Below are 22,388 nucleotides of genomic sequence, written 5' to 3'. Positions count from 1 at the left end.
GTCCTCTGCTTCCCAAATTCAGTTTCCCATGTACAAACCTACTTTAACTTTATAACTTCCTCCTTGGCACAGACTACTTTCTGCCTGTTTAAACAGGGTGTGAGTTTCATTCTTGGCTACTTAGAAAGAACAAGCCACACTTAGATATAAAAGTTGCAAGTGTTATGTGGCTGAAGTATTAGCTTTGGCTTACAGAATTCTACCATATGATGTTACAAACCCTTGAAAGGGGAGAAATTCACCCTAATACTGTCTCATGTAGCTTGATCTAAAAGTCATGAGCTTTACTTTCTAAATTTAATACTCTTGAACTGTTGAGGATTTTAGTTTTAACTAATTTGGTATCTTGCATTTGATTATAATGTATGATCTCAAGTTGTTAGGTGCCACAGACTGCTTATGAAAAGACATGACTATCTTTCCCCTCAAATATCTAACCACTCTTATTTATTTATTTATTTATTTATTTTTATTTTTATTGTTCATCTTGCTGTGCTGTGGAAAAGACTTACTGAAGCTTGTCTGTGTAGTCTACAACATTCTGAATTCATTGTTTCTTTGAGGACATACTAAAGAATTTATTGTAACAGTAGCACCTTACTGATGTTAGCCTTGCCTTCAGAACCTCCACTGAGGAACACCAGTGTTAACGTCCTTCAGTAGATGCATTGCAGCGTTATAGCTTCTAAACACGACAAAATTTGACGGTTGGGAATTTCAGACCAAGGCAGCTAAATGTTACGGAAATCTCTGTTTAACTACATGTTAATTATCTAGGCAGTAGTGTGAAATCATAAGCTTGATTTGGTTAGAGATGAACCTTGTAATACTGCAAATGAATATATGCTCTCAGGCTTCAATGTCTTGTTTGTTAGTGGGAAATTGACTTTTCATTACTTACTGTTGAATTTTAGCTTAGTAGTGGTAGACACATTTTTAGAGTTTGTTTCAAGACATAAGGTGTTTATAGAATTACTTGTTTTACAACACTCTTTTTCCAAGTTAATAAAAATATGTCCATGAGTGTTAGTATTTGGTGTGGTATTCACTTTGGTTTTTAGTTAAGTGAATGTTTAAATATAGCTTTATTGTTGCTGATATATGATATACATTGTTACGATATACATGTACATGTGCATATACGCAAGTGCTTTAAGATGAAAACAAGGTAGCAGTAAGGTGATGAGAAATCTAATATAATCTTGGAGATAAAATGGGACTTGTAATAGTTAACTGTGCTTGGATTGTCCTAGACAAAAGTTGGAAGTCTGATCTAAAAATAGTTTGGGGATTTTGAGAATGTTGAAGCATTGACACAATTGGGCAATGTCTCTTTTGGACATTTGAAATGTCATTTAGTTATACCAGGTTTTCCTTTGTCTGCGTCCGTGCAGAAAGCCTCTGAAGGCTAAACAATGCTTATTTAAATACTTCAGTGGATTTTTGTGGAGTAGTTTTTCCTTTTTCCTTTTTTCTCTTTTTCACTATGGCATGATATTTTTTCTTTTCTTTCCCAAATTAAGAAGTGGCAGTGAGAGAGATAGAAAGGGAGCTAGGAAAATACTGGTTTTCATGGTTCCTGTCTCAAAATGGCAAAGTTCACTGCTGCTAGTGAGCTTTTCAGAAGTCTACCTGCTAGCTTTCTTGGAACCTGTGTTGCAAATTGCTTAGAAATCTCTACTGCCTGAGAATTTATACTTTTAAAATGTAAAGTACCTTAATACTCAGTGTTTCAACTAATTGTTGCACATGCTTAGTAGCTATCATGGCAGCAGCAATGTAGCAAAGATATTCTCCTTGAACATCTCTGAGTTAGAATGGCATAACAGCAAAGTTTTGCCTAATAAAGCGTAAGATGCTTCTTCAATTGATTAGCTCCGAAATTCTTATGATCTCTTTATTCTTCTAACATTCATAGCGGATGAGATGTGCTAAAGGTTCTGTCAGTTCTGCCTGACAGTTTTCTGATTGGAACGTTACCTTTCTCATCACTGCAGCCTCTTCATACCTGCTTGCTTCTCTGGCCACTAAATGGCTCCTGTTCTGCATCTCTAGTTCACTGCTAATGTTTTCACCCAACATGTCAACACTTGCATTACATTACTTACCTTCAGGAATCAAAGAAAGGGGGCTCGTTTTCACAAGGCAGAAAGCACTGCATCTATCTGGATTTGATTCCACCTGCTGTTTTCATAGTGCAGGCAGCAGCTCCCCAAATGATTGTGCCATGGCCATTTGGCAGCAATGACTTGATGACATGGCATAGCTTTTCCTGAGATAGGAAGCAGTCTTGTCATATAATTGCAATAATTTAGAAGTTCTTCAGACAAATTCTTGCACAGTTTTTGAACCACTCATTTTTTTTTTTGTCAGGCTTCAGAACTTCCTTTCAGACTCCCTAATACATGTTAATTGGGGTGTTGCACTCTTTGTCTATCTAAGGTCACGGTTTCCCTTGTGTTATTTCTCAAACCCAAAAATCTACTCTGACCTCTCTATTGAGAATAGCTCTTGGTAACCACCATAATACAATAAAATACCACTGTAACGTGTATTCCCTCATGGATATTTTGCTGCACAAAACGTAATTTCAGTGATTGTCTCAGATTCTCTACTCTGGCTCTCGCTAGGCATTAGCCAAGTACGAATCCACAGCCTCCAGATGTACAACACAGGCCTTTCACGTCATCTATAGAAATCATTAACTGGAGAGGTGTTGAGTTATCCTTTTGGAAACTCATATGTTAAGTTTGGTGTTGCTGTTACTGTTTGGTTCTTTTTCTTTTTTTCTTTTTCTTTTTTTTTTTTTTTTTTTTTTTTTTTGCCAGTGCTATAGTAGCAGAAGTCAAGATCTCCCTCTGTTTTAAAGAGCAGCTAAGCAATAATAGATGGCATAGTTGAGTGTATTTTTCTTGTGTATAGTAGCTGAATCTGTAGCTTTAGAGTTTAAACCAGCAGAGAAATGATCTCTCTCAAGTCTTCCTGGGTGCAAGCCGAAGAAGGGTAAAGATTTCTATAGTAGCAGGGATTGCAAGCAAGATGACTGGATTCATTTTAGCTGAAAGGCAGTGCAGAGTGAATGACTGACCCTGTATCTCACAGTAGAGAGATGTTTTTTCATCTTGTCAGATTTGACAGGACTTTGACTTTGTACTTCTGGCTTATGTGACTTGCTCACAGCTTGAAGACTTGGTTGATAAAGACTGGGAGTGCACGTAGACAGTAGCAGAGTTGAGACCCAAACCTAGGAACTCTTCGCTGGCACTTTTGTCTGGTTTTCTTAATCATATAAGATAGCAGAAGGGTTGTGTCCCTATTTCTGTGTGCCGTGGACAATTAAATTGTTGCATTTATGCAAAGGTGTCAGGAGTGCTTTTGAGAATGTTACAAGGCATACTGAAATGTCCTTAGCATACTGTGTTCATCTAGGTATTATACAAAATCGCTTAGTTACTGTTTTAGATGAGGGGTGAGAGTTAGCTGCTCCCCTCGCTAAGAAGAAATTAATATGACATTTTACTACAGTTTAATCAGTGACTAACAGCTCCCGGGCTATATAAAACCAGCAGGCTTTGTAAAAGCTAATGTGAATTATGGGGGTTGTGTGGCATCCCTCCTTTCTGCCTTAAAAGAGCAATACCCACTAACTGTTTCTAGCCTACCTGGCACGTAGCAAGATCCCACGCCATGTGAATAGTCCTCTGATGCAAGCCTGCAAGCCTGAGGCTGAAGACGTGCTTGTCGTCTTTTTTTCCAAGTGCACTTAACACATTTGAAAGCTAGATACTTGTGTAATTTTGATTCAAAAGACATGTGTTTCAGGGGATAGCTACCACATTTTTGTTCTGTCTTGCCAAAAATTAAAACTTCTTTTTCGACTGACTGCCTTTTGCAAATGTTTAATAGTGTTATCTATATGTGATGGGGCTGATGGAGGTCGCTGAAAACAAATAACTTGGGTGGCTTTTACCTGAAGAAACAGTCTGTAGCCATGATTTTTCTTTTAATGAAGCTGAACTTGCTACAAAGATAATTCTTGAAAATTGTTGGGTGGAGAGGGGGAATGGAGGACTTCAGCGCAGGGAGCATGTTTTCTGAGTTTGTAACTTGAACGGGGTGAGAGATTCTCCAAAACACGCGTGTGGATATTTAATACCAAGCCATCAGAGCACTATTTGTTCCATTGTATCTGGTAAGGCCAGGCAAGGTTTCGGCTTCACCAAAGCCACTGAAGATTGGATGGTTTTAATGATTTCTTTTCTTTTCCTTTTTTTTTTTTTTTGGGGGGGGGGAGATGCTGGGGGATGGAGAAGGGGTAAAGGGTAAAAAGTCTCAAATTGTTTTCTGTGACATTGTTTGCTTTTTTTTTCACTTACAGCAAAATTATTAGGAAGAGGCTAATTCTTTCATGATAGATCCTGCATAACACTACTGATTTTTAAAATACACCAGGTTGCTAGGTTGTTTCCATTTCAGAGTCTGTCCTGACTCTGCTTTGAAATCGTTAAATGTGAAAATCCGCATTAAATTAAAAAAGTAAAAATGACTATGTAGTACATAAATCTTTAAACATTTCTGAAATTGTTTCCAGATAATTTAATAAGCTCACTGAACACTTTTGTATTACAAAGTTTTCTAAAAATACATTGAATCATATCCAGTCATCTGATTGACATTTGTGTGGAAAAGGAGTTGCAGACTTTTACCACACATTTTCATTTTATCTTATGCTTGTTTTGCAACTTTTAGCACTGAGGTAGATACATTTACAATATTTTGTAAAGACATAGCTCTTAAATGTTAAATTAGCCTGATGTGAGCGAACAAACAAAGATCAATGGCCAGTAAAGCAACAAGAAAATTGTTTAGGAATTTGTCCCTAATCTTTTTTTTTTTTTTTAAATTATTTTTAAAGGAGATGTTCCATCAAATATGAGATTACTATAGCAAACTAACCTGATATTTGGTTGGTTCTTGACTGCACTGATTCATCGTCATGCCTTCAATTTTGTTTAGTATTTTAGTGGCTGGAATCATACGCATTAGACAAATTATATAATCTTACATCAAATCCATCTTCAGCCAATGTAAAAATAGTAGTGCAGTCAGCCACATGGATGCTTAGATATGGAAAATGTTTAGCTGCCTTATAGGAGAAGATTGAATGTAAATAGGTGAGTGTTTGCAAGATATTGTGAAGATGTAGCTTTCAATATAAATGCCAATAAAACAACTCTAAATACATGGCAGAAGACCTTTAAAATGCATCTCATCTGTCTGTTGATTACTTCTTAAAGAATGTTGTCAATGAAACAATTAAACTTCGTTGCGTGATTTCAACTTTAATTTTAAAATGTTACTTCAAAATGGATTTCTGGATTCAGAAAAGAAAGTGGTTTTTTTTGTTGTTTTTTGTTTTTTTTGTTAAGACTCAATTGTTTTAATATTCTAGGAAGTTAGTATTATGAGACTTTTATCCTTTGGAATACTATTGCGTACTTTAAAAGATGACTTTGAAAGTCATGTTGGTGGTCCTACCCATCTCTCTCTGACTTTTTCTGAGACACTGGTATATGTCTGGTATATTAAAAACAGTACAAGCTTCCACTGCCTTGAGTTGTATAGAGAATTGTGTGGTCAGTGAGATTTATTTAGGTTTTCCAAGGCTTATCTGAGCATTTGCTCATGTATTAATAAAATTATGTGATAGTTTGATTGCCTTCTGATTCTGTGGTTTTATGCTTAAACCAGAGCCCTAAGTTCAGCTGTCGGCAATGCTGGGCGAGCGCCAGCACATGTGCAGGAAGTGGTGTGCTCCCATTTGCTCTTTCCCTTTCTCCTATCACGCACATCCTGCTTTCGCCATCCTCCTGCTTTACTCGGAGAACTCGTCCTCGTCCTCCTTCGTTTGCACCACCAGCAGAGCTGTCCTTTCCAACTCCCTCCTCCCTACGTTGTCCCGCTTTGGCATGTGCAGTGCATGGAGCAATCTTTGGAAAGCAACAACTTGGTGATGGGGCAGTAGCTGCTGGTGTTGGTGTGGCATCCCAAACTGCAGGACAGCTGCGCCTGCCCGTGCAGTGACTGCCAGTCCTCTGGTCAGCAGCTCCGGGGGAGAGAGCGTGTGAGCAGCTGCTCTCTGAAGTGCTAGTAAATGCACGTCTGCAGATACAGGTTTACATCTTGGCTAAGTGCCTCCAGACAGAAGCACTCCAAGCATGCTGTTTTTATTTTTGTTACGTTCCTGTTACTTTTCAGCGTTCACTTACTGATTGCGATACCTCCTCTAGGTTCTGTGTACTTTCCTTGCCGAGCGCTCTTTTTAACGTTGCTCAGTGCTGTAGTAAAGCTAATGTTCAGTGGTGATCAGCATTAACAACGAATAAGCTTGCTGAGCACACGCAATTAATAACTTTGTAGTTTTTCCTTCTCTTCTGTAATTTCTTAGAGTGAAAGGGTGGATTTTTTGTTTTTTGTTTTTGACTTGAGAAAGCATTAGACACTAATAAAGCTTCAGCTGGTGTAAAGATCATCTTGTTGGTTAGACTCCCTCTTACTAGAGCAATAGCATCAATTAGCATAGAGAGCAGTGCATCCTGTGGAGGGGATTGCGACCGGTTTGGGTTTTCACTTTATCCTGTAGTCTCTGTAGAGGAAATGCAGATTTGTAAAGCTTGCTTTTGAGGTGGCATGCAGTTTAACCGTATGAATTGCCAACATATTAAAATGTAACAGTTCTTTAAAAAAAAGCTCAATCCACTTCAGACAAAATTTATTTTGCTCATTTTTTCTCATCCTTGAATATAGAAATTAAAATGGAATTGATTTAAATCTTTTTGACTCAGTTTTTTTTTCTGTGATCTTGACTATGACTCTTGGACTTTTGCCTGTTTTCAGGTGATTTTTCCCATCTAGCTATTTGCAGGCCCTGTCTGCTTAGCTTCCAAGTTTAGAGCAGATCAGGTGCTTTCAGCTCAGTCTAGCAAAAACGCATAAAATAGAGTACTGTTTTGTAACCTTGACTTGATATTTCAGAGGAGGAAATGAATATTATTGAGGAAGGCAATATTTACTTTTAATTTTTTTCTCCTGAATAGGTGAATTGTTGAGTTACTATGCTTTTGCATTTGTCTTGGGAGAAGTGAGGGGCTGGATATAGATAAAAATCTGCAAGTATGTGCATGTGTGTGTGTGTTACATACCACTGAAATATATTTCAGTGGTATCTAAAGGTTCTTTCAGACGAAGTATCACCTTTACTGGAATTAATTGTATTTTCTTGTTTTCCTTTGTCCATCTTTTTTTTTTTTTAACCATAATAAGTTGGATTTGTTAGTAATTATGTTTGTATCTTCACAATTTGAGTTACTATCAATAAACTCTATCTTTGTGATTCATAGTTTTTTAGACAATTAATGGAGATTGGTTGTGTGGAAGGAAACAGATTAATCTGTTGTCTCCATAATTCTCTGTGCTTAATTAAATTAAACAAATCAATTTCCATTCTTTTCAAATGCATATGCTAGTTCCTTGAACTAGCATCTGTTAACTTGTTTTAGTCATTGAAGATACTGTCCGAAGCGTATATGTGGTCTGGCAAAGCTGAATGTGTGTAGAGAAAACAGAGAATTTTGTGCTGCTAAAAAAATATACTATGTAGTGTAGAGCACTTGTTAGTACATTCACTACCACATGGTAGCACTTCAAAAGAGACAAATTACTGCCTTAAAAATACCGCTTATGTTAGTAGTGGTACTATAAAAAGAATGTTGTCATTGTTTTTCAATACAATTTGACCAGCATAACCAAAATTGGCCATGTTCAAGTTATTGGATAAATTCAGAGAAATATTAATGGAGAAGCTGAATACTTTATCTTCCAATACAGACTTGAGCATCTCTTGGAAAGCATACTTGGTGTGGTGTAAGTTTTAGTTAGTGACAACCCTGAGTTTTAGTATATCTTTCTTTTAAATTATCTATTTGCAAGAGTCTCTGAGAAAATACTGTCCATCCTCAGATAATCCGCAGGATCTTTTTGAGGAGGCCCTTGTGGGTGTTGGTACACTGAAGGTCTTCAAACTGCTTTTGAAATTTGGTAAACTGCCCTCATGAAGACATGTAACTTTTGCTGTTAAAGTTCAGAGGTGAAGGACAAATTTGTTCAATATAAGCCAAGACACTTAATTGTGAAATCCAGACTAAAGGTTATGCAAACATAAGTGGTTTCTAGTGCAGAATTGTTAATTTATTTGGTAGTGCAGCATTTGTTTAAGGGACACGTCAGTGAATTGGATGAGCAGGAGTGTAAAAGCAGTCAGCAGTACTTTCAAAAGGGACTTGGACTTGGGTACTACGTTCTTTCACTCCAGAGGAGTTTGGGTTTTTAGGAGACGTTTCAGTTGTCACTCTGAATCACATTTCTTAAGATGTAGCAACTTAAAATTTGTTTTGGAAATTCAGGCTTTGAGCATCTAAGGTGCCATCAAATGTATTGTGTCCAGACCATCTTTGATCACGGTTTCACATATCATAATATTTACCAGCAATAAATATTATGACAAGTGAAATATAATTAACTATAATTCAGGCCAAATATGGCCTGACTGAAATACATCTCGTGTGATAGAGTAACTACTGAAGATCTAAATTTTTGTGGTACATACATCAATATGTGAATTCCTGATTCCTGGATTTTAATGAATTGTTTATAGACAGATAAAAATCCTGCAATTTTAGAGTGTTAAATAAACTTGCATCATGTATCAGGTTACTACAGTAACATTTGTTTCAGAACAGCTTTAGAAATAAGCTGTTATTTCCTGAGGGATGTAAATTTACCAATTGTTTGCAAACTCTAGTGTTTTAGATTTGTTTGCTTTTTAAAATCGTCACTTAGACTGAGGCTTCAATGACTCAGTTGATTGGACTGATTCTTAAATTAGGTTTTGGAATATGAAATTATTGATAGAGGCTATTTTAAGATATTTAGAGAACATGACTGCATTGTCTCAGTAAAAGACAGGTCATCACATTTGTGTTCAATTCCTGGATTTGTATCTGATTTATTTTATCATTTTAGATGTATTACTTTCTGTTTTTGTAAAGTGGAAGATACGCCTCATATACATTAAAGTTCAGATAATGTTGCTGATGATGACAGTGCATTTTGAAAAGGGAAAAAATGTTGACTTTTTTAGTATTTTCTTAGCATTTTACAACTAAATTGATGAAACTTAATTTAATTTGGGGAGGAAGGGGGACCTACTTTAATAGCCTTTCTGCAGTTCAAGTTGTCATATATCTTGTGTCAAGGAATTTCATCAGTCCTGCCAGAAGTACCTGTCAAGTTCGAGCAAAACATCCATTCTGTATTGTTTTGCACTTTCTTTTCTGTTCTAGACAAATTATAGTAACACTTACTAACTGCATTAATTCTTCTTGCTCTCACTTTGCAAACTTAGGAAAAATTGCAGTTTTAGAGGAGGTAGTTTCTTCAAAACTAAAAAGAGAAGCTATTATGTTCAAAGTAATTTCTCCTCTGAAAGCAGTTCATGAGATGCATGATGTCCCTGGAGACAGAGGCCATGCATTCGTAATGCAAGTAGTACGCTGTGATGCGCAAATGTTTACCTCGTTATAAGGAAGCTTCTGAACAAATAACTTGCTTTAAAAACACAGAGACAGTGCTAAATGAAAAAGCTGTTCTAATCTGACTGTCAGCTTGTTCTCTTGCGCTTTTCCTCACTTGCTTTAGCCTTGAGTGGTCTCAGAGCCCGTGGCACTGCTAGTGGCACCTTTGGAGGTGGCTTGGGAAAGAGGAGGGCACTCATGTTCCCAAATGCTGCGACTTGAGCCAGTGAACTCCTTGTTCTTATAGCTGTGTGACTTTCCCAGGCCCAAGCAGTTTGAGGACTGGGTGGAAGGAGAGAGCCCTTGCCAAGTCTGTGCTTAGCTTCTAGGTAGGTAGAAGATATTTTGTAGGTTGGGCCAAAGATGGAAAGAAATAGTGGTAATGATATCAACAAATGCAACTTTGGGACTGTTATCCATTTGTGCAATTTGACAGCTTCTTGGAGCTATCTAGCTACTAATACATGTTATATAATATATATGTTCGGTTAAAAGAGTTTCCATTTCTCTCTGGTGGGGACTGCATCATGTTTTAATTTGTGCAGTTGTTTTCCCAAGGCAGAGATGCTAGCTATTGATGCGTTATTGGTTCTTTGAGATTTTTCTGCTATTGCCTTCATTATCATTTAACTGCTAACAGTCATGAGGGAAGGAATTGCTGACAAGAAATCTGGATGGTTTTCAGCGAGTCTTTTTTCTTCTCTTGTATATCACTTACACTTATGTTCAATTATACATTGCTGGTTATATTGTGTTTAACAAAAGAAAATGTCCTGGAACTTAACTATCTGAAGAAAGCAATGTTTATCAGTTACTTCTCAGACGAACACTTTCAAGAGCATGGTGTGTGTTTATGCAGGATCATAAAAGATCTGGATTTTTTTTTTTTAGTGTATTCCCTCTCCTTAAGAATAGCCCTCTTAAAGGAGAGATTCGCTGACTAGGCCAACCACATGAGTCCTTATAAATTTATATGCGAGTATATATATGTATTTTCCTATCATTGCATGGCCACCTCTACTTTGACAGTGTCCTCAGTTACAATGGACTCACTCATGCAAGGAAAAATAGAGCTCAGCTATCTGAAGACCCATATTTAATCTCATTCTCAAAACCCGTTTTTTCTCTTTCATCTACTTTAGAAAATCACTTTCCATTTTTTTTTCCTGTTCGTGATTACTTTATTTGGTTAGGAAGGGAACTAACCATAATTTCATGCGAGTCTTGTTCACTTTCCGCACAGATCTATCTTTGAAAACCTTCTTTTAACCAAAATAGACTATTCTATCTATATCCTGTACTTTTTATATTCAAATGATGCCCGCACAAATAGTCTTGTAGTTTGTTCTGGGAAAGGTGTGTGATCTTTATTTTATTTGTAGAATTTAGAGACTTACCATCTTCAGAGAGATGAAGTTTAAGGGCTAAGATTCTCTTGCTAGCTACCTTGGCTTTGGTTTTATGGGAAATATGGAAAATGTCTTCAGATACTACCTGTTAGCAGGGACTGCTGTGTAAGGGGTGTTCTTGAAACTGGCTTGTGTTACTGGAAGTTGTGCAATGAAAGAGGGATTAAAATAAGTTACTTAATTTTGATCTGGCAAAGGGAAAGGTTTTCATACTGGCTATAAAATAGCTGTTTGATCCGTTCTGCTTAACTGTTTCTCCTGAAGAGTGTAGTGGCATCTTTATATTTGTCTGTTTAGAGTCAGCCAAATGGTGCAGGCCTTTTGGTCTGCATGCAATTTATGGGATTTCAGACTGCAGCCTGGATATTTTTGCTATACTGGTTTCAGGGTGCCATATTAACTGATGTCCTGGCTGACACGCACATTGCAAATCATTTATATCAAGATATTGTGTCATAGAATGCAACTACCAGTGTGTGTTCTGGAAAAACTCTGCAAGTGCTTACATAAGTATTTGTAGACTATTTAAAAAGATACAATTAGTAAGATGGGGCAGTTTAATGAAAATAGCCAGCACAGACTGCAGAATTCATTTTGTACTTTATGAATGAAGTTGGGAAAAGTATCTGTCCATTTTTGAGGAGTGTCTTGTAGTATCTTTAGAGAATATATTTGGAATTTTTCTCTCTAAAAAGGCATAGCAAGTGGGATCTGATTAGCACATCCTATTCTCTGAAATCTATTACCTTAAGTTCAGCCGGCAGGTATAGTCTCTATCTGTTTAAAATGTCTGATAAGTAATAAGGTATTGATCTATTTGATTGGAGCACATAAAACATTGCCTCTGTAGAACAAAATTGTATAAAGGAATCTGCCTCAGTGAAGCATTCAGTAGACACAGAACAGCACAGTGATACATGACAGCTACTGGTGTAAAAATCCTGACAAAAAGTTTTTCCTCTACTGTCTAAGGTAACTTACCACATATAAAAAGTAACAGTATTGAAAAACTGAGGATAAATGCAATCAAAACTATCTGACTGCTATAGTTGGTCCCCCAAACAGTATTACTGAAAACATAATTTTACACAGTGAAGGAGAGATAAAGGACTTCTCCCTCCTATGTCAATTCTACAATTTTTCCTCTGGTTGTAAACATTATTTAAATCCTGACAGTATTAGAATTTAAATCACTCTTTGTTCGCTACTATAAATGGTAAATTGTTACTACTTTGTGAAACGCAGCATCAGAATTTTTATGAATGAGTAAGGTAGTACACCCTGTGAACCATATGTAGCAGTTTGATCACTTTTGCAATTAACTGCAGCTGGGGAAAAAAAAAAAAAACAGCCTGCTAACTCAGAGGCTAGTCTTATTCTCTGAGGAAGCTCTGGATTTTAATGAAGATAGCCCTGTAGTGAATAAACAAACTTCTCTGTGCAGTTGCAAAACTGGAAATAAAAAAAAAATTACTCATTTACTATTAAACTGTCTAGAAATAGTAGAGATTGTGTAAATTTACTTTTTTAAAGTGTTTCTACTTTTAAAATTTTTGTGCTTCTTTTTTAATCTAGTTCAATACCAGATGGAAATGATGCGAAGCCTTCGCCACGTAAACATTGATCATCTTCACGTTGGCTGGTACCAGTCCACGTACTATGGCTCTTTTGTCACTCGTGCCCTCCTGGACTCCCAGTTCAGTTACCAGCACGCAATTGAGGAGTCTGTAGTTCTCATTTACGGTCAGTATGAGGTTTCCTTTATTATTCTTTTCCCCTCTTAATATTATTACTACTATTTTTGTATTCTGTCTTTTGCCTGTAAGAGTAGCCTGGCAAGCCTTTTCAAGTAAATACCAACCCTGTGTCTACGGCAGCCTCAGCAGCAGCTAAGTCTAGACAGGGTTTCCTTCTTTCTGTTTATTTTTCTTGCTATCAGAGCCCTGATGTGTACGTTTTGGAATGCTGGAGTAGCTGCTTCATTTTTATTCCTCCATCTCCCCTCCCTCGCTGAAGGGGCTGGTGGAACTAGACCAGATGTCTAACAAACCCCGATTGCTAGAGTGTCTGGCTCTGTACGTGACTGACCAATCATAACACGAATTGCCAAGTTTTTTTATACCTCTGACAGAAGCATACAAAACCTGGACTGTTTCTTAGCACAAAGATTTTTTTCTTTTCTGCCTATTTAATGGTGTTTCCTCAAGCTCTCCAGACCAGATGTTCTGTGCTGTATCAGAACCGTAGGCAATTTAACAGCTTTATAGCCTCCCCCTCCCCAAACACTCACAGTTTGCCATATCTGGCAGACTTGCATATAGTTTCCAGCTGAGAAGTAAATGTAACGTCCTGAGTATCTGTCAGAAAAAATACTAATGAATACGATCAATCTTATGAGCTGCCCCAAAATTGTTTCAGTATGTTAACAATTGGATTACAGTAAAGAACAAGTTTTTAAAGTATACTTATATTGGCTGGAAACATTGCATCATCAGACCTTGATGAATTTTCCACTTGTTTCAGTCTATTTTGGTTTTCATTTTATCACCGATTGCTAAAAGTTTTACTGTGTTAAGTTTCAGACAACATGAATGTTAACACAGCTTTATTCTAATGTTGGTATGCTTCAGCCGTTATCATGCTGCAAGTGTTAAGCTTTCTTGTCCTAGGAATGTAACAGTTTATTTAGAAACTTTTCCCTTAAATTCAGTGTGGTATGTCAAGGCAAAATTATTTTTTTTATATACTAGTTACGTTATTATGCATGAAGCAGCAGGGCAACTTGATCTGAATTAATTTGCTGCTACCCCTAAATGCTATTTTTTTGTATAAAATCTAGTTTAATGAATATTTTAATTTACTACATAATGACTAGAGGGGAAAATATTTGTTTAAATGAGGTAGCTCTTATGCCCGAGTTCTGTGGATAGTTCATACGAAGGAAAAGAAAGCATGAATTAGAACTTTAGTGGGGAAATAATGTTGTGAGCAGAATGAGCCTAGATCCCCCTGTGTTCTTCAATAAGTTTATTAATCAGCTTCGTTCGTAGTTCAACTGTATTTTATGTTTCAGTACAACATGTTTACTTCCGCTGTAGTCGTCTTTGTGCCTTTATTTTTTTTTTTAATAGGATAATTCAGTGTTTTTTCCCCTCATGTTTAAATTAAGATATTCAAATGAAAGAATTAGTGTTTGTAATAGTAGCCTATCTCCATTTTGATTATAGACCCCATTAAGACTGCCCAAGGGTCTTTGTCACTAAAGGCATACAGATTGACTCCCAAACTGATGGAGGTCTGCAAAGAGAAAGACTTCTCTCCAGAAGCGTAAGTAACTTAACTTAAAACAATATTTTCTCATAGATTTGCTGGGTTATTTGATAGGCAGAAGGGCAGATGGGATGATGAAATACTCTATTTAAAATAGTGTCTGCTGGGGAAACTGGATATGTAGGAGTAGTGATAAATGGACTCTGAAGCAATGGGCTAAGAAGGAATGAAAGTCTGTCTTTGGGTATCTGAAAAGGGCTTAAGGAGTGCAACTTTAACTCGTTTTGGAGATGGTCAGCAGGCTGGCTGTGAGGGACATGGTGAAGATAGCTGTATGTTTTTGAACAGTCAAAAAAAAATATGTATATAAAAAGAAACGTAGAAGGGGAAATAGCTAGTCTATCTGTAAGCTCTTTTTTCCAGAAGGAAAATTGAACAGGTATTCTGGAATAGCTGGGGTTTTTTTATTTATTCAAAATTAACTCCGCCATGTGGACATATTCTTCTGCAGTAAAAGTAGAATAATTACTCTATTTCAAAAGATTAGCCACTTGCAATAGGTATAGGCCTCAGATGATGTTTTTTTTCTAAACAACTTGCTGTTCAACAGCAAAAACACAAAGACTTGTTAAACTTTCTTCATTCAGAAAAAGTGAATCATTTCATTGCTCAGTGTCTAAAGATAACATTTCCATAATGAACAAATGAGTCTGCTGCTTAGTCAAAAAAAAAAAAGTGAAAGGGAATGTTTTTGCCCCAGATTCAACACGCATACAAAGAAATTAGGGTTATATTTTTTATATATCATGCCTTTATTTCCAGATTTTGTGAAAGATATAATGTCTGTTTTAAAGCAATAACCATAGCTTTTGTATATATACTATAAAATATATGTTAAAATGTATATTCTGATACCTGCTATAAAATTTACTTACTATTATTTAATTATTAATGGACTACTAAAAGAGACTATTTTGTCGATCTATTTTTTTGGTTTGTAACAATTATAATTACTATGATAAAAACAATTTCTCTATAGCTGTTATGATTTTAAAACTATTTCAATATCATATATAGTAACTAACTATCCACTTCTATTTAAGAAAACATAATGGCAGGGAAGACAGTAAAATATTTTGGAAGGGGCAGAGTTAATCCTGCCAGTGCTGTCTTTTGCTGGAGGCTTTTTCATGCAAGTAATGTATTAGCGAGCAAAGCGGCTGCTTGACTTCTGAGAGTTTTTTTCTTGAGCAGCTTTTACTAGTCTTTGAAAACATGATGTTTCACCATGCAAATGTTCTCTTCCCCAAAAGACTTGGTTTCTGCTTGATTGTGGAACTCTGGAAATTTGGAGTTTTACAAAATTACATCTTTAATGTAGCTGGAGCAACAGTTCAGCAAACTGAGAGAACTACTGCTTATATTAATAAATATTTTTAATTTGTTTCACAGATTGAAAAAAGCAACCATTACTTATGAAAACATGTTTGAAGAAGTGCCCATTGTAATTAAGAATTCATACCTGATCAATGTGATGTTGTGGGAACTGGAAAAGAAATCTGCGGTAGCCGATAGGCATGAATTGCTCAGTCTGGCTAGCAGGTAAGTACTTGTTACAATAATGGATGTATTTTTATTCATTTTCCCAAACCACAGTTTAACACCTTGGGTGAAATCCCAGTCTCATTACAGTCTGTGGAAGCTTTACCTTGGCTTTAATGGGGTTAAGACTTTATTCTTCATGTTCCTTTGCTGAAGGAAAAGCTACGTGGTAAGACTAGAATGAAATTCAGGGACTAAATTCAGTCTGTAATCTGTATATATCTCTAGTTCTTGCTCTAGACATTCTTTTTAGTATATTTGTTCACTTCAAGAAAATATTGATGTTCAGATGATTAAACAAATCGATCTGGAGATGAAAATTGCGTTTAAGTATTCCTTCAGTAATTATGTAAATAATTTTAATAAAAGGTAAATCACATTTGTCTTACTTTGGTAGTAGAATGCGTTTGAGGAAAAAAAGAAAAGCCTCTGAGAAACTAGCAAAAATGCTCAGACTAGTTTTAATGACAGGTGACATTCATGTCAGATTTGTTAAAATGTGTCATAACCTCACAATTTGAGGTGCTAGAGCAAGGTGCAATGTGGAATTCTTAAATTTTCAGAATTGTTTAAGAATTTTTAGAATGACCTTCTCATAACTTTGACTAAGAATAACTTTCTGTTTTTGTGGCACTTTGCCACAGAAGTATATTTGTGGTAACAAAGTAGTCATGGTCTATAGTAGTACAATCAGAAATTTTGGTAATATTTAAATCTTACATGACATAGTAAAGTTAATTTTGATTATTGCTGGACTGATCAAAATAATCTGATGCACAGAATGATGAATTATCTTGTTACATAAAAACTGGGATATATATTTTCTAAAAGATTTTCAGTGTAAAGCTTTTTTCCCCTCCTTCCCTTCCCCTGCAATGGTGTTACCTGCCAAGATTGGGATCCCCTCTATTGACTCTGCTCTACCAAATTAGCTGAATACTAGTGACCCTTTCTTTTTCCCTTTGTGTAATGCTGTTGTTAATGGGTCCATATCGTTAGTGGTCTATATATTGTCTGAGTTAACAGAAATATTCCACTGTGTTTTCTTGACTGTTAGCTCCCAGCAGGAGGAAGGATTCTGTTTTTCATGATGCTTGTTCTTTCAACCTTGAGGTTGCCATGAAGACAATCAGTCTTTTACAGCATGCTGTGAATAGTCAGGCTTTCAGCATACTCATTGGATAAGTTTCTGAATCTGAGTAGAGATGAGGGTAAAGATAATGGTCTGTTTAGAGTCCTAGGATGTGGAGCTTGTGTGGATGTATCAAGGCCCTGATACTTTCAGAGAAATTAGCCAAAAGAGAACGTGTATAGGGTTGAACTCTGTCCAGCTGTTGACAAATGTCACAAGAGACTTTTAGTCAATTATGTGTCTTTGCACCTCGTATTTGATCAGTCGGTGAAGAATTTTTGCCAAGGTGGTCAGTCTGGCTGACTTTTCAGACTTTCTATCAGACTCTTTCTTTGGTCAAAGATGAGAAGAGAGCGCTGGATGTAGAAGATGAGTGATTCCTCATGAACCCTACCCCTTTTCTGTGGAAAGGGCTGTGCTGGTTATGCAGCTGGTTCCCGAGTAACCTGACGGTGTTGTCCTCAATTGCTTCAATGGGTATATTTATTTTTTTGTGTTGTTTTGTTTTTGTTTTAAATAATGCAGCAGCCTGAATCTCAACACAGGCTGAGATTAAGTGATACCTTCTGGAAGAGGAAATGAGTTTGATCTGATGAACTGATCGCAAACCACAGATGAAGTTCTTCATCTTTTTTTAGCTTGCCCAGGAACTGTAGCATGCTAGTGCCCTGACTCAAGATAAAAGACAGAAACTGTACAAATGACTTTTCTTTTGGGAATGATACTTTAGAAATTCTGGCAAGGCAGAACTCTGGTGCAAGGCAGGCTTTTGTGTTGGTCCTTGCATCAGAGAACTGCAAGATAAAAACATGAGCATAAAAGAAAAGGAAATTCTCTATCATCTGTGCTTAGGAATCCTTCACAATAGAAAAAAGGGAAAATGTTTTTTCGTAGTGAATCAAAGTTTCATTTCAATGGATGTTTTTGGAGGAGTGCAGCACCATTCTTAACAATGACACAGGCTGAACTGCGTTCTTGATAAACCTGGCTAAAAGTGCCTTTTCGGATAAGTGTGTTTCTTTGAACTTGCACAGATAGTATCTTATATCAGCAGCAATTTTTTGAGCTTACTGAAGTAATTATTGAAGTCTAGAATTTCCCAGTAATAGGGAAATAATTCAACAGATTCATCAGTTTTCAGGGAGATTTCTGAGTTATGTCTCCTAAGCTGCCTTTTCAGGCAGAATGTTTGGCTCATCAGCTCTGTTTGAGGAGTTTAAGGTTTAAGTTAGGTTGATCTGAAGTCGACTAAAGCTATTGAAAATGACCCCAGTGATTTGGGGATGTTTTAGGGGTTTTGTTTTGTTTTGCTTTTAAATTTGATAGCCATTTTTAGTTACTATGCAGTTCAGGTACAGTGACATTTCACATTGGTATAACTCAACTGCAAACTGGAAACACTTCAGTGCTCATTTATTCAAGGTAGATTGGCTTATGCTGCCTTTCTAAATATTTATTCTATTTCAGTTGACTTCAATTACCAAGATTTCTGTGTCAAAGAATATGTTACCTTAAGTAGGGGAATTTAAACCTCTACTATTCTGGAATGTTATTTTCATTTTGAATTTGCTTATTTTTGTCTTTGAATGGTTGTGGCTAAAAGCATCCCAGGTATCATCATCTTTTCATTTTCGATGCATGTCAACGATACTGTCACTGAAGCATTAATTGGCAAGAACTTTAAGGCTACATGTTTTGGGGTGTTTTTAGGGGGTGGGATGTCTTTTGGGAACATCATCGAACCTTTTTTAATCCTCTGAAGCAATGGTTTTGGCAATGAAATTACTTACCCATCATTCTTCTCTGGAGAGTTTGTTTCATCAAGATTCTCACATGTTCAGCCACCCACCTCGTTTGAGTCTGGAGCTATTTGAGGTACTTTGTCTGCACCTTAATGTCTTTCTCCTTTTTAAGTACATTTGTGATAATTGTATACAGTAGTTTATTTTTTGGGGCATAAATGTATGTTTCTTTTGTAAAATCTGAAATGTCTAGAATATTCTAGGGAAAGAAGTTAAAGGCAGAATAGCACACAGCTAGCAAGTAATAGCAAGTAAAGGCCTCTTGCTCAAACTGTTATCCTCCTGCTACCCTTAAGGACCAAAACGTCTTGAAGACCTTGGAGTACTGCCAGTCTTTTGATAGAGACTCAAGAATTAAAATCCTGTCAGATAATGTTCCAGATTTTCAGAGCAATAATTACAACCAACTTTCCCATTCTCATCCATCTCTTCCCTATTCTATTGATGATCTAGTTTAAATTAAAAAAAGCTTTTTTGTGGTCTAGCTTCATAATAGGGTTGTTCTATAATATCTCAATTTGTCTCAAGCAATTTTTCTAATAGTGTGCGTCAGTAGAAGCAAACATGTGCTGAACATTTACTGCAGTAACATCTACTTGGCAGATATATTTTTTCAAACATCAGATGCAACGTTTTTGCAAAAGTGACATAAGGAGGGTTACTTGGCTTTCAGAAACAATGTTAACCTTTATACATTGTACTGCTTATTCAGAAATCTCAATGTGCTTAACGGATTATTAAGATAATTATGAAAATCTCTAATTTGCAGATGGGGGAAGCTGACACAGAGAGGGTAAATGCGTTGCCCAAAGGCACACATCAAAGTCAGAGTAGAAAAGGGAATGGAGATCAAGACTCCTGACTTACATATCTCATTCAAACAAAATCCTCTTAAAAAGAGCACAGGTTGAACGTGGGCTGAAATGCTGAGATGTAAACAAATTCTTCTGCTAAGTGGTGAGAACGTTCCTTAGAAATATTTAATCAAAATGATGTACTTTGCCCAGGAGTACCTCTCTAATCCACACAAAGCTGTTCCTCCCAGGAGAAGAAACACTGCGCAGGGTGGCACCTTTCCCATAAAAATGCGACCCTGACAGAGGGGCCTCAATACAGGTAACGAAAAGCAGAAAAACAGAACAGCACATACACTGTTCTCTTATACACGCCACTGTTGCTCCCGTTTCTCATCCTCTTGATCCAGACTGCAAGCAAAATAAAAATAATAAGGGAGGAGATACCTTTATGGAGATTATAGGCAAATTCAGGGGACCATCTTTTTTTGGGTAGCCCCAGCTTCAGAACTGTAGTGCCCGATAATTAGGTGGCTGAATACAAAGCAGAGGCTTCTGCTCCCGCTCAGGCTGATGCAAATAGGTGGGCATCTGTAAACGTATGAACTGTGAGTCCCACAATCTGTGCCTAGAGACAGTTAAAACTAATGAATAGGACAAGCAAAGCCAAGAACTGTGTGAATGGTTGCCTCTCTTTGAAGCTTTGGTGTCAGATTTGAGGCTGCATTTTGGATGTTTCAGACCTTCAGCAAGTGTGTCTGAAGTCCTTTCCTGATGAAAGATGCTGAAGTAAATGTGGGTTTCGTGTGTAGTTCACTGTTGCAGATCTCACAGAAGCAGAGCCAGTTTGAGGTTCCAGCCCCCAGCTGCTTGCATCATTCCTCCCCACCGCCCCCACTTCATCTCTGCAGCCTTCCCGCCCTCAAAGAATTTTATTTTCTCATCTGTTTCAGAGCACAGCTATACAAATAGCTTTGTGGAACAACCTATTGAACAAGGCAGGCTCCCATTCTTCCTCCCTTTATCCTCCCTAAAAAAATATATAAAAAAAAGGAAAAGGAAAATCCAACACAAGATGTTTTTGCATTTGCAGTATACTATTTCACTGAATGAGTTTAAAGTGTTTAAAGTGCACCCATGTGAACAGCTTAATCCATAGAGCTGAGAGCACTGTAACCCCTGGACTAAGGGGTGAGGGAAAGGCAGGAATTTGCTGGTGTGGGAACCTTTGCTCTCCTTAAAATATACCCGTGAAGAGGAGCTTGGCCAGTGCAAGCAGCCTCGTAGGAAGAGGGAGACTGCTGTTCTAGTCACTCTTAGTCATGTCTGCATCCTTATAGAATGCTCTCATTGGGCAAATGATACATAAGAATAGTTGATTTTTGATTGATGTGTTCTTCTGTAGAAGCTAGGCTGTAGCATAGCCAAACACAAGGCTCGTCAGCCAGAAGAACAAGGTGATAAGGACCAGTTAGGATGCTCAGCTCACAGGTTCCCACTTGTCACCTATAGGATAGTTTGCGAACTCTGTATTTGATAATTGTTTAACAAGAAATCAGAAGTAATCCATGTGTCATAGAATTGATTTCATGTTTGCCCTTCTTGGAGAAGGATATTAACCTGCATAGTATTAGGCTGTTACTGAAAAGGTGCACAACACCAGAAATGATTTTGCAGGCTATGTTTTTCTAGCCTTCCCCCCCTACCCCGGGAAAGCAAGACTTCTCTTTTGATTGTATGAGTTTGTCCTTGTTCTATACCTTTTGGTGATATCATCCAAGCTACACAGGTAAGTCTTTCTGATAAATTTCTGGAAATTTTGTAAGTGACTAGATACAAGTGAATGATTCTAACACGATTTTAGTGATAAACTGCTCTCACATTGGATTATTTTTTTATTAGATTTGTGAGAATCCACAAGACAGATGAGGGTCTTAATTGTAGGAGAAGCTGCAGCCTATGTGGATTTTTTTGTTTGTTTGTTTGGAGGTTTTTCTAGCCTCCTATGTGGACTTGGTGATGCTTACTCTAACAGCAGTTCTGCAGCTAGAGCATTCATAATATCTTCCTCCTGTAGGAATTCACTGATGCCTCAGGTGGTGATCTCCTGGTGCTAGTTTAAGGTAGATCTGTGTCTTTTAATTCAGTTTAAGAGCACATCTCCTGATCATCCCCACTTAGATTGATCTCAGGTGTAGGTTCCTATCATTTGAAAGGAAACTCAAATATAGGCTTTAGGAGGACCCTTAATGAGCTTCAGCCACTAATGGGCATTTAGATCACTGGACAAGCCAGAATTAGTCAGAAGAAACCTCCCTAAAATGCACTTAGTGAGGTGTTCCTAGAACAACTTGTCAAATGCAAGTGCTGTTGTCTTCTGTTTGCCTGTCACAGAACATTGTGAGGAAGCAGGTCTTTATGTGGATGTAAATGCACTTACTTTTACACTTGCACTTTTCTATGGTTTGCACTGAGACTAGGGGCTATTTAGGTGTTTAGCAGTGGGATCTTTTTGAAATTTGAAATCTTTTGTAGGAATCCTTAAGGTAAGGAGATGCCTAAAAGAGCTTTCAGGCAAAGAAAGTGCATGGTGATATTACAGAGCAATGAGGATTTAAGCTTTAAAGTCTCATCAGAATAAATTTCTGATGAATAAAACTTTAACATTGTATATATACTTTCTTTTTCTTCTTCTTTTTTTTTTTTTTTTGTTTACATACTCTCTTTTGCTCTTATTTTTTTAAGAG

At 37.0% G+C, this 22,388-nt stretch overlaps 1 protein-coding gene across 1 annotated transcript in view; it reads left to right on the top strand.

Annotated features, from left to right (window-relative positions):
- EIF3H (eukaryotic translation initiation factor 3 subunit H) overlaps positions 1 to 22,388 on the top strand; it is an 85,572-nt gene that overhangs the window by 55,977 nt on the left and 7,207 nt on the right. Inside the window, exons 3-5 of the mRNA XM_062568391.1 lie at positions 12,617 to 12,784; positions 14,269 to 14,368; positions 15,764 to 15,913. Of these exons, the coding sequence (XP_062424375.1) occupies positions 12,617 to 12,784; positions 14,269 to 14,368; positions 15,764 to 15,913 (418 nt within the window). The remainder of the gene's footprint in view (positions 1 to 12,616; positions 12,785 to 14,268; positions 14,369 to 15,763; positions 15,914 to 22,388) is intronic.

This window comes from Rhea pennata, chromosome 2, assembly GCF_028389875.1.
Source record: "Rhea pennata isolate bPtePen1 chromosome 2, bPtePen1.pri, whole genome shotgun sequence".
In the NCBI taxonomy this organism is placed as follows: domain Eukaryota; kingdom Metazoa; phylum Chordata; class Aves; order Rheiformes; family Rheidae; genus Rhea; species Rhea pennata.
The sequence above is the reverse complement of the archived record's forward strand: the minus strand, read 5'-3'. Positions and strand labels throughout refer to the sequence as shown.